At 40.2% G+C, this 13,840-nt stretch overlaps 1 protein-coding gene across 3 annotated transcripts in view; it reads right to left on the bottom strand.

The window, feature by feature from the left end:
• The window catches only part of snrka (SNF related kinase a), a 54,294-nt gene that overhangs the window by 19,735 nt on the left and 20,719 nt on the right, over positions 1–13,840 (bottom strand). For all 3 annotated transcript variants that reach the window (XM_026184701.1, XM_026184700.1, XM_026184702.1), the window contains exon 3: positions 9,433–9,574. In XM_026184701.1, the coding sequence (XP_026040486.1) occupies positions 9,433–9,574 (142 nt within the window). The remainder of the gene's footprint in view (positions 1–9,432; positions 9,575–13,840) is intronic.

The following is a 13,840-nucleotide window of genomic DNA, read 5'->3' on the forward strand; positions in this document are numbered from 1 at the left end:
ATTGTAAGTAAAGAGCATGGTTTTAAAGTTCAAAAGTGCTTGCTGTGTAAGGCCCATTGAAACTGCATAACATGCCCCAAACCTAAGTATTCATGCATTTGAAGATTGTGCCTTCAACACCATATCTTACAAATAACACACAGTCCACTGGGATTACAGCATAAGAAAACAACATCTGACCTCCTGAACTTGTATGTGTTGCTCTAACCAGCACTTCCCTACAAATTGCTGTCTTGTCCCATGCCTCCTGCTCCTTCTCTCATTCCCTTGGGGCCTATACAGAAAGAGGCTGTGTAGTATTGCAGTCACACAAAGCTGCCTGCTCTTTCTCCTGCTACAGATTACACACATACACACTTACACTGGTGTATAAAAGCTAGTCCCCACATTCTCTGGGGAGGAGTGTGTGAGAGATACCACAGAAAAACGTGTAAGCATGAAAAAGGTTGTGAGAGAAAAAAAAAAAAGAACATCAAAATATGCATGCATGCATGCATATTTTGAGCACTCCTCCAGATTCAAACAAAGGAAATCAACAGGGAGCAAACTGACTAAACACCAATCCTGATGCATCATCTGGGTGGCTGTAGCTCAGGTGGCAGAGCAGGTCAGCCACTAATCAGAAGGTGGTTCGATCCCAGGCTGCATCCTGGCTGCATGCCAAATATCCTTGGGCAAGATACTAACCCCGTGTTTGCCTACTGGTGGTGGTCAGAGGGCCCGGTGGCGCCTGTGTCCGGCAGCCTCGCCTCTGTCAGTGCGCCCCAGGCTACAATGTAGCTTGCTATCGCCAGTGTGTGAATGTGTGTGTGAATGGGTGGATGACTGAATGTAGTGTAAAGCGCTTTGGGGTCCTATGGACTAGAAAAGCGCTATACAAATGCAGGCCATCTGCATGTAGTTTACACAGTAACAATCAGCATCCCAAGAAACACAGCGTTCGGTTTCTCAGCAGCTCACACAGTTCACACAATCGCCATTCTCAGCTTAAGCTATTAGACAGACCAGAACTACAGTAGCTTTGTTTGTACAGGCTGATGGGAGGAAGCAGGCAGACGTTATGGATGGTAGGCATATAAAACAAGCACTATTTTCAGTGTAATCCCAAGAAACTAAAATTAAGGATTACAAAAACAAACAAAAGCTCAGATGGAGGAGGAGGAGGGATAGCAAAAGAGAGATGGTGAATAATTAATTAACTGTGGCATGTAAATGCATTTTGGTGCATCAACAGGGAATGGAGAGCACAAAGAGAGGTGCATCCAAACAAACAGACAAAATGGAAAAAGTAAAATGTGGAGCCCTGTGATGATCCAGCGCGGTGGCACACAAAGCAGGCCAGAGAAAGGTGTGTAGTGAGGAGAGGAGGAGAGCTCTTATCCAGGATGAATGTTAGAAATGCCTATCAAAACTGTCAGCACCTAATTTACACTGGTTATCACAAAGGACCGAAACAAGCATGTGTAGTTGGAATCACTGTTCAGTACAAGAATTCTACCAAGAGATGTAAGGGATTAGGAAGCAGCTGACACAAGTGAAACTATGTTATTTCAATGCTAATCTCTTTAATTAAAAGAGGTTAGTTCATACACTGTGGCTGATTCATTGTCTAGTGGAAAATGGGGTCAGAAAGTTGTCAGAGAGGTAAAAGAGTAGAACAAGAAAGACTTTAAAATATGAACTAAGGGCGCAAAAGTAAAACAGTCATGGTAAAAAGAAAGTAGATCCTCTTTCACTTAAGTTTACATAACACAACATAATTTAAAAAAAATCATCTAGTCCCAAGCAGGTCTTAAAATGACGTAAATACGACTTCATATGAACAATGCCACATGACATATTCAACCACAAAAATTAAGACAAAATGCCAAAGAAGGGTGAGTAACTAAGTCCACCCTTACTACTTTTAATTCCTGTGGAAGCAGTAAGTAGCAGCTCTATGCTGCTAATCAAATACACTTCATTAACAGATCATCAGTAAGCGTGAGCATTTCTAAAAAACAAACAAACAAAAAAAACAGTCGTTACCACATTGACTAGATTTTCTGTGGTCAAGGTCACTGAGATTCAAAGTTTTCAAAGTATTTTAGTAGATGCGCTAATGGTATCAATTTGAAACACCTATGTGACTTCATTCTCTAGTTATCGCATTCACAAACTTGGGTGTCCATGTTGTCTGCCCACCTGCCCGGCAGGGGGACAACAATAGCTCATCAGCCTTTTACGACTGAAGTAAAAAACAAGCAGTTTTGACAGTCTGCAAGTCTGGAGCATTCAGGTGTGTGCTAACACAATGGCAACTAGGAAAGATATCAGCAATGACCTTCGAGAAGCACATGCTCATCAATCTGAGATGGGTTCTATTCAATTCAATTTTTTTATACAGCGCCAAATCACAACAACAGTCTCCTCAAGGAGCTTTATATTGTAAGGTGGACCCTACAATAATACGGCCGTTTGTCTATCATTCTACTATTTGCAAGCATGAAACATTCAATCTTTCCAAGAATAAACATCCCAGCAAAGCAAAAACTGCACAACCCCGAGAGCTACATTTCTGACTCTACAGGCCTCAGTTAGCATGTTAAAAGAGAAATGTTATTAATCTATATAAGTGTGCAAGTGCCCAGTAAAAAGTAACCACTTTTTTTATTACATCAGTATGGCCAAAAAGCCAGTCTCGAAAGCAAATACTGGTTGAGCCGTCAAAAAAACAACTTCCCTGTGTTCCTTTATTTGACAGTAGTCCTCGCTTACGTCAGAAACTGTTGGAAAGAGAAGTCATATATTCACCCAAGAGACTAAACTTCATTCTTTTAATTCCAGCACAAAGGAACAGATAAATGTTTTCTTAATGTGTTGCCTGACAAGCTGTTAAGAAAGCTAACAGCTTGAGTAGCTTTCCACACCTTTTCTACTCTTAAAATCGACAATCCCATGTGAAAACACTGAAGTTGAGCTTAACTCTGTTTTACAAAATGATATTACAGAGTAAGTTAAAGGGTTTGGAGTGGCTCTAAAGATGACGTACACATGATCTGATACTGTCTTTGTTATCATGGTCTTAATAATGTGATTAAAATACAGCTGCAGACTTATTTTACAGCACTAGGTTGCTTAGTTTGTGTACAACTTCTTTAAACTAGAACAGAACTATGGTGAATTGTCAAATATTAATGAACTCAAAACAATCCAAACGAAACTTTGAAGATTCATTGAAGGTGAAATAAAGCAGCTACTTCAGCTTTTTATCAGGTTTGCAACAATGTGTATGTGATTCTTCCTTTTTTCCCCTTTTACTTCTCATTTTCTTATACCAATAATCAACCACACTAGTTGTTTACAACTATATTCACGAGTAACAGCTGCTTCCATAGCAGCATGACTACTATTCTCACTGGCAATTTTGACAGAATTGTTTGTAGAAACAAAATATATATGTAAGGAAGAAGCATTTAGAAATGCTAAACTGTGACACGGGCAGATAATTCACCAGTTTGACACTGTAAAAATATAACCCTTAGACTCTGTGTGTGGCAACCAGCTCTTCTCCTCTAAATCAAAGCCCATCAGATTGTGCACAGCTGCTTCAGCTTAGCATTTCAATCTAGTCACATCTCCCCTTCGACTCTGAAGAGATAAGCATTTATTTCCTGGGTCTAAAAATAATCATTTGTGCAGTTTGTTTGCGAAAATGTTTTCAGCACAATGCCATCTCTTGTGTTCTTGGAAGCCACCCATTTCTCCTTGTGTCACCTCAGATGTACATGACTGCCCATCTGGTGTTATAACGGCCATCTAAGTTTTCGGAACATCATAGTTTTCACCTCCTACACATGTGGTGACTATGTTTGCAGCCAGTGCAGAAACAATTCTTTCTAGGCTATGATGCACAACAATGGATAAAACAAGAGCGCATATGAGAGGTTTTTGGACAAAGTTTGTGTTCTCCATTCTTTAAGCACCGACACTGTTTCAAAAGTACCGGTTTGGCACCGGTATCGGATAAAACCTAAACGATACCCATCCCATCCCATCAAGTCTGCTGATCAGCTTTGCTGATACTCGATATTAATCAGTGTTAATGTTAAAGTAATAACGTGTTGTAAGACAACATCAAACTGCACTTAAACCTTTGTATTATCTTTTACAGAGGCAGCATGGTAGTACGGTGATTAGCACCATTGTTCTGGAGATTCTGCCAAAATATAGAACTATGTTATCACAGCATGCATTTTTTTCTTCTCCTGTTCCAGTTTAGCTCGACATGCTGTATTTTTACTGGCGGTACTGTGGGTGAACTCATTCATGTATTTCAATTGTTTTTTGTGACGATGAAGCTGCAAAATGCTCAAATGAGATTTTTTTTTTTTATGAATAAACATTTTATAAAAGGGACAAGCCGGCTGCTAGTCTGTCACTCTGGATTAGTGACTGCTACATAATTAGTCACAGTTTCCAAAGTCACAGTCAAAGACCATAAGGTGTATTTATAAGTTTTTGGTGACTAATTGCTGCTCCATTTCCTGATGAGAATAATTAGGTGTGACTCATACTGTGCATAGAGATCAACTTTGAGTCGATGAAATACTATGTGAACTTTGCTTTCGCTTTGCAGGTGAAATAACTGGATTGTTTTATGACATACCACTGACATAACAGGTTTTTAGAGATTAGGGGTGGCCCTACATTCCACACTGACAACATGGCCTATTTATAATGTTATCGGCTTACTGGTTCACATTAACAGAACTTTTTGTACAAGCTGATGTATCCAACAGTAGACTTTTACAAGGCTTTTACAAGGCAGAGATGCAACATGTTGACTACACACAGACACAGACAGAGGGGGAAACTGGCATACACACATTGTTACATGGTCAGATATGTAAGGTAACTGGGACAGAAGAGGAAGAAGCAAGTTTCAGTCCATCCGGTCTGTAACATTTTCAGGTGTGAGGCTGGTATTTCAAACTGGATGACATCCTAAACTATCAACACACACAGCTTGGATTGCACAGTGATAAGATGTATAGAAGACTGTTGTGCACGATTATGATGTACTGTGTGAAATGATTTGGACAAATGGGTAGAGCAGCATAGATACTATACAGCTGAATATCAGTATAATGGAAAAAGTGACAGACATAATAAAGCAAAGACACATATATGCTACATATTCACGATGCGTTTACTACTGTAGAACATAATGTTAGTCATACATTTTTACCTTCTGCCATAACATGATTTACTGATTCCTACAATCAGTTCTGTTAGCCCAGGGGTCGGCAACCTGCGGCTCTTTAGTCCTTATAGTGCGGCTCCGCATGGTTTGGGAAAATAAATTAGAAGGGCAAATAGAAGTATTTAGCTGAAGTGTATTTTATTTATGTTAGTTCTTTTCTTAACTTGTAGTTCTAAATTGGAAGATTATTGTGATATTGAAATATAAAAATAAAATTATATTTTATTATTTTTTCATCATTCAAAATAAGCGTCACACTCGCGGAAGCCGGTGTACCCGCCGAAACGCCGTGCATTTATCAAGACTTTCAACCCCTGGGCCCTATTTCAGGAAGCCGGTTTAGTGCAAACTCTGAGTAAGTATACCCTGAGTTAACGGAAACTCTGGGTTTTCGGTTTCACAAAGCGAGTTTAGATTAATTCTGAGTGAGTTACTATGACGACACACTCCGTGAAGCTAACCTGCCCCCTAGCAGGTTTACTTCAACTAACCCTGACGTTCTCCGCATCTTTGTCGGAAACCTGACTGTAGGAAGTGTCAGACATGGCGTGTCCCTTCCTTGAAGAGCCAGTAGATGTTGAAGCCCAAATTCTCCGCAGAGCTCTCCGCCGGGAGAGAGTGATTAGAGCGCGTTTGGACATTTTATCATTTCCTGATGATCTCCTGTGTGAACGTTACCGTTTTTCAGCACAATCTACAATTTATTTGAATAACATCCTCAGGCCTAATATTGCTCATGTGACACATCGTGGACATCCTCTCAGTTCTGTACATATTATTTGTATCGCACTTCGGTTTTTTGCAAACGGGAGCTTTCTGTATAATATTGGTGACGCTGAGCACGTTTCCAAGGCTACTGTCTGTCGGGCAGTCAGGAATGTTACAGTTGCACTGAAACGTCTCCTGTACTCGTCTGTGGTGTTCCCCGGTCATAGACCCACAAGATTTATCAAAGAGGGATTCCACAAAACTGCAGGTATCAGGATGAACGAAACTTAATTCATGATGTGGTGATACTTGAACTACTACTTAAATTTTACATTTATTCTCACGGTTCCCAGGCGTGATTGGCTGTATAGATGGCACTCACATTCCAATCATTGCTCCTTCAGTAAATGAAGGAGACTATGTGAACAGGAAGTCTTTCCACAGCATTAATGTACAGTACATAGTTTGAAATGCTACAGGGAACTAACAAATTATTTCATTATTAGTAATGGATGCTAATTTGTGTTCTTTGCACTGTGAAGATCATATGTGATGCTGCCAACATTATCACAAATGTGGAAGCCAAGTGGCCAGGCTTTGTGAGTGGTGGTGGTGGAGGACCCCCACCTGTTTTTCGGGCCTCCGCTTTTTTTTCTGTTGGCTATAACGGGTCACATTTGAGCATACAGGGTAAGCAAATATGTACTTGTAATGCTCAGATAATTTCAATAAGTGCTTACAGAGGGGAAATTAATGTAGCCTCTAACTGCAATTGATTTACATCGGACAAACAGACCAAGCACTATGGCTCATAATACAATTACACCTTACCTGTTTGGACTATATTTTTATATTTCATTTTTACTTGCTGCCAGGAACGTTTGGGGCCTGTTGGGTTGCACCTGCGCTCACATCACATCACAAAATAAAATGTATGAAATAAAAAATAAAATATAATAAAATAACGTGTTAAATGGGTGGAAATCCCTAGATCAATGTTTAAATTAACACTCACGCATTGACTCTGTCGGCTATGTTTTGCCATGCATGCTCCCTTTCTTTTGCAGCTGAGGCTGTGTTACTTTTTTTCTGCAAAATTTGCATGTTATCGGCATATGCTGCCATCAGAATTTCGGCCTCAAGCGCTGTAAAATACATTGACCGCGCCTTCTTTCCCTCTGTCTCCATGGTGACTCGCTTAATCTGTGCTCCACTAATCAGGGCTTTATGTATCCTCCTGCGCGCGCTTAATTTGGGGTTAAAGCAACTCCGCGCTGATTGAACTAATTGTTATCAGTCTTTCTGAAACCGAATATTCCGAGTTGGACAGTTCGGGGTTACTCAACCCTGAGTATCGTTTTTCACTCTGAGTTTTCTAAACCGGCTTCCTGAAATAGGGCCCAGGTAGGCCAATTATGGATCTTTGGATCCACATTATGTCAGCAGGTGTTCTCCATCGTGAACTATGTTAAAAACAAACGCCGCTCACGCCTCACAGATGACAGCTTACAGTCCTGCGTAAAGATGAAAGTGACTTCGTACAGCCCCGATTTGCAGACGCTGTGCGCAGAGGTTCAGGAGCAGAAGTCCCATTGTAAACATATCACGGCAGACCCGATGATGTTTCCATGAACACGCTTTTCAGCATCTCTTTATTGACCACTTTTCACACACGGTTGCTGTACGCATACGCTGTAGCTTTTCAGCTCACAGCCCGACACACACCAACACAACAGCATAGATAGCACAGACGTTAAGGCGGTGAGGCGTGATTGTGGGTGCCGCTCAGGTGCGTCCGCCTCCCCTGCAGTGGCGCTGCAGACCACGCCCCGCCACACACATTAACCAGGTAAAATACATATTTAGGCTGAATTTTAGTGTTCTTTTCTTCAATAATTTTTTAAAAGCCAGGTCAAGGCTCCAAAAGCCCAAAGGTGATATGAGGGTGGCAGCTCACAGCAGTTTTTGTTCACTACTTGGATCATTTTCGTTCAGCTGGGTGTCTTTCCTTTTGTTATATTTCTTTAAGAGTTCAAAATGTGTTAATTACATAAATAAAATGTAATTTTCTCTGTAGCACTTCATGGATTTCATAAGCAGCACACCTTAGTTGTTCACACAAAGCATAAAGGTAAAAAACAATATATACAGTGTTATCTTCATTTTAGATGTCAAAAAGTATTTGCGGCTCCCAGTGTTTTCTTTTGCGTGGAAACCGGGTCCAAATGGCTCTTTGGGTGTTAAAGGTTGCTGACCCCTGTGTTAGCCATTATACAGAAGTTAGTATCATGACGCTTTTCTTTCCAAGCTCCTTATACTATCATGAATAAAGTTAACTGGTGAAATGATTTGGCAAACTAGCATTTCTTTTAGACTAAATTTAGTTAAAGGAGGACATAGTCAGCCAGCTGCTGTAACAAATCTGATGATGTTCATAATTTGAGCTGATAAAGTCATTTAAAAAGCACCAAACAAGTTATCAATCAATCAATCAATTAACTGACCTCTACTCAGCAAACTATATAGAAGATAGCTTATAATTTTGCTGTATTAGCAGGGACACTAATAAGAGCTGGGAGAATAAAAAAAAAAAAAAACAAAAGTTGTTTTTGTATCTGATACATCAAAATACAATTGACAGTCAAATGTACTGTCTTTTATAGTCTATCCAAGACAAATGTTAATGCAGGGCATGAACAGTTCCTGTGTTCTATATGTGAAAGCACTGCTGATGACTGAAGATCAGATTCTGATTTAAAGTAAAAAACTTTTCAAATGAGGACTAGAATACCCCAAAGAGTTTACCTGGAGCCGAGCTTTGATCCTGTTCTAGTCTGGATGGAGAAACACAGAGTACTATTTTTCTTCCTTTTACATGTGAGCTGTTGACAAATCTGAGAGTGGTTTCAAAAACAAAGCTTTAACTGAGAAGTCTAACACTCTTTCTCAGCACCACGTTGCTTTGTTGCTCCATTTTAGTGATGATTATACAACCTTTTACTTAATGCAGGAAGCATATGACATTTCCACCAACCTGATGTGGTTTGGGTTGCAGTCAAAACCTCACAGCTTTCCTGTTGCAGTGTATATGCACTCACCTTTGTCACTGAAACTTAATCTGATCCCTGAACATGGCCCTAATTTCAGTGGCCAGCTGCAGCAGAGATCCCACAGTTTACTTTCTGACAAAAGATGTGACAGTGGAGCATTATGCAGGATGCACTGTCTCTAATTTTCCATAGCTTTTAACACAACACTGTCAAGCCCGGGCAAGAGAAAACATTTGAGGGGAAAAAAAAGGCACACTGTCTCTGTACACCATCTTATAGCAAACCAGTGACTGACTGCAATTTCCTCTAGTGTAACCAGCAAATACTGAAAATCCACCCATTCGATCCATCTCTGTATGCAAGCAAAAGGACCACACACAAGCTTTCAAATGGCAGAGTGAAAGAAGAAAAATGCTGTGCATTACTTACTCTTTGCAGGTGCTGGAGACATGAGGTGGTACAGTGTATTTACAGTCCATGATCATGGTGAGGGTCTCACTGTCGTTAGCTTCCTGGAAGGGTGGCTGGCCACAAACCAACATGAACAGTATCACACCAAGACTCCAGATATCTGAGGAAGAGAAAGACACGAGGTCAGACTTAGGACTGGGTGACATTTATCATGGTATTAACAGGTGAAATATTACGAGGACATTTATTAACACATCAATTTCTCAGACACAAATATGGCTGTATGATCCACAGCCGTGTGCTACCTACGACAGATGTGTCAAATGTATTGTTAAACTATATCTGTCCTCTCGGACTGAATCCAAGGCTGAATAATCACACAAAACCTAGTTACGACATCATGATATGGATTATATTTAAAAACTAAGTGCAGGTGGAAGGTCAGAAAGTGGAGAAGTTGAAGCATGTGAAAGAGGGGGGGAAAAAAAACCCTCTATCTGTACCAAGTCTAAACAGAGACTGTGGCGTGCCAGTGTTTTCATCTAGCACATCTGTAGTGTATTTGTTGAAAAATGCTACAGAGACATTAAAAACCAATAACATGCTGATCCTGTTGTTCAGCCATCGTCCCTAATTAACATTGCTTCAAATAATTCTCCAGTGTGGAAGACATCTCATTTTACAAGCGTATTTTCCCCTTGATCTCTCCACCCTCTTACGTCATGAGAAAAGATGACTGCAATGGAAACGATGCCACTGATCGGAAACAAGCAGACAATTAAAGGAACTAAGATGTTCTCAGCCAGTGTGGTAAACAACAGTGATGGATAGAAGTGTGAGAAGTACAGTAAAGTCTTCCTCCAAGGCCTTTTGACCTGTCGTCTCCACACGTTATACAACTTATACTTCTGTATAACTTTGTACAAAGATAGCAGACAGTTTTTTTGAGTGTAATTCCACCATTTAAGAACAACAAATGCTTTATAAGACCTCAGTAAATTTAAATCAAAACCAACCAATGTCCAAATGATGCAAACAAACCATAAAACCATAAAGAAACCAACTATCTGCTTACCCATATCTATATCGCCATCAATCCATCTATCCATTCTTATATCTCTAATATAAATAAATATTTTCCCTTTGCTGCTGATTGGCACTATGGAGGCAGAAGCAGGATAACAGCCATCTCTCGCTTTCACCTCTCTCCTAGACATTTCTAATCAGCATGTTTGAGTGCCTTATTTCCTCTTACTGTATGCTATTAGGTATTAATAGAACATAACCACATTATTTTATTAACACCCCCTAGTGTCCCGGCCCATGTAACTACACCCTGTACTGGATAATGCAAGACAATTTAAAACTGCATTTTCTCAATTGCAATTTAAATCCAAATTTTCTCTGGTTTGCTTGCATAAAACAAAATGTCACTGAAACCCAAAACAAGCTCATGTTCAATGTTCTCAAGCAACAGTGCACGTGTGCTAACAGCATAATCAAAGTCATGTTAATTCATCTATGCATATGCTTATTCAAGTGTACAAATTTGCACTTGCTAGTTGCACCGAGTGAAAGCAAACTGTCAGCATGCAGAAGCACCGGTCCATACACACTTTATGCAACTAAAGACACATTCATGCACACATACACACAGCCTTTGGTTGACTAGTCAAGGACGAGAAACAGCCTCGAATAGAGAGCTAGGACAATAAACCTTGTCCTGTCGCTCCGTATAGTACGGTATGTTCTCAACTTTGTTTGGCACACATAGAGGCAGATGTTTGAGCCAAGTTCATTACACACATACAGTATTTATACTGCATGTCCTGCCATGCCCGTATAAACACATGCAAAGCTTTGGGCATTAATGTGTAACATTTTCATCACTTAGCAGAGAAACAGGGCCAACTTACTTAGGCTGAAGAGCGAGGGAGACATCACAGAATCTCTAATCAAATATTGGCAGCCCTAAAGTAATTACCATGATGAGGATTTTTAAGTAAGTTTCTAATTAAGCTCAAACACATAGTTGCCCTCAATACCAAATGGTTTGGCAGAGTGGAGCCTTGATGATGTGCTAGAGAAAATGCCAGATAGTAAAATTAAAAAAAAAATCCCCAACAAAAACTATTTTTGGAGGAAAAAAAGATTCTAAAATGTTTTTAACTCAAACGGACAGCCGTGAGTTGTTGCATCTTGAGACTCAGCTTTGCTGGGCTACTATCAGCACTCCAGATTTGGCCTTAGGCTAGGGAGTGCTGTGTATAATTAAACTAACCAAATGGCCGTACAGAGAGGGCCGAGTGCCTTTAAGAGGAACTTTCTGAAGAAACAGCTTGCCTGATTGAATACTGAGTCTAATTATTGTGGTATGCATTTTGATACCATCCATCACATTTGATTTCAGGAGCCATCCATGGCTCTCTCCCAGCTCAGTGTGCGAGCAGCAGACAGCGGTGCAGTTGCAGGTTGTCTTATGAGAGTAGAGTCCCCACTGGGAGGGGCGGGGGGGGGGGGGGGGGGGGGGGGGGGGGGGGGCTCTGTAGCATGTAGCACTTCAGAGGATAATTCCTGTCTGACTTCCAGATGGCATTTGTTCTGAAAAAGTGATGTATCACCGAGCCACTGCTAAAGCCCAACAAATGGGGTGTTACAGGAACATTTCTCCTTAAAAAAAGAAAAAAAAAATGCATCAGTGCAATTATTGTGTGTCTAAAACCATTTACAAAGTACCTGCAGTGGTTTGATTTGAAATGAGTTGTTTAACAGCTACTAGAGAAGCAGATCAAGCATTTTACTGGAGCCGTGTTAATGGACCAAAAAGCTGCCTGAGTATAAAGTGCTAAAACAATATGTACCTCTACATTATAAGCACCAAAGAGGTCTTCATCCCAAACGCTGAGGCTGATGTTGCACTCTGCTATAAAATATATCACAGCCTTAATGTGCCCACATCTGCAGTATGCTAGCGCCATAAAAGAGTTCCCTCTCAGCCTGTAGCAGTGTCTCCTCTTCTGCTGAAATATTAACAGGATATGGATGTGGAGAAAGTTCAGCTTGGTCTAACCTTGGTCGTAGAAGCTCACGTTTCGATGTACCAATTAGATCTCAACGTGCTGGCACACACACAGGATCAGAGGGATCCTTTATATGTTTTCCGTGTCAGTCCCTAAAAACCCCCCACAAAGATGACAGAAAATTCTCAGATTGCATTTCTTGAGGCCTAGTTCGTTTCCTTTGTTCACGATACCCATTTGGATTTTACATGGCAAGGATTATTAAAAAATGTTTTCACAATGAGTTTCCAATAGAGTATTTTATTTACTCTATCATTAATGACTAATGTGTTGGCTTCCTTGACTGACACGCTTGATCTACAGAAAAGCTACACCCCACTGCCATGAACCCCCACAAACACACACATACACACCTACTCGTAAGCCTTACACATGTGATATTTAATTCCCTCCATGTATGACATTACAGTGATGACAGTATACATTATTTTTGTCTTTCCCAAACCGTGTGCCAATGTGTTTCAAGACTGATTAAATAAACAGGTTGGCGTGCTTAGAAATACACTTCAGGTTTATTCAGGTGCTTGATCAGAGTATGTGGATTTGTCTTGTCAAAGTCAAAGCATGTCTAAACACCCAAAATTTTCTTCAGGAACTTGTTTAATTAGGCCCACTCTCTGAAAGATGTGAACTTTGTGAAATGTCAGCTGCTGCTGCTAGGCTGCAAAGCATACATATATTTTTTTCCTACCTATGAATGCTTCTCAAACTTAAGCTTGGATATTTCAGTAAGCATGAAAAGAGATTTCATTAGCCTTAAAATGAAGTTCTTACAAAGTAGTATTTTGTTCCTTCTCTCTCAGGAGTGCAGCATCTTTCTTGTAGTTACAGAGCATGAGAAGCCTTTAACACTGGTCACAATGAGCTTCAATAAATACTGAAAAACTACCTGAGTCAGATCAATTTAGTATGCTCCTATTATGCTTTATTACTACCTTATTACAGTCTGACTCTCCAGGTGGTTTCTGTCTCCTGACAGAGGAGAGTTGATCTGTTCAAACAACTGAACCTTGAAATGACAGCTAAATTATACTGAAGAGAGTCACTTTGTTGATTTACTGTCAACCAGTGGTAAACAATTCTTTTTCCAGTGACCCACCATAGAAGGACAATTAAATATGTAACCAAGGTTACCATGCTACACAAAATGATGACATCTTTGGCCTCCAAATAGTTAGAAGACAAAAAGGTGACCCAATTAGACCAAAGCCAACTACACTCTTCACACACCACATATTTTACAGTTTAGTTTTAAGAAAACGTAGAACATCACAAAAACTCTGCGATCACCTTCACAGACAGGCGGTTTCCAACATGTATAGAGCTGTCAACCTGAAGAGCACACA

Source organism: Astatotilapia calliptera, chromosome 11, assembly GCF_900246225.1.
Source record: "Astatotilapia calliptera chromosome 11, fAstCal1.2, whole genome shotgun sequence".
Classification (NCBI taxonomy): domain Eukaryota; kingdom Metazoa; phylum Chordata; class Actinopteri; order Cichliformes; family Cichlidae; genus Astatotilapia; species Astatotilapia calliptera.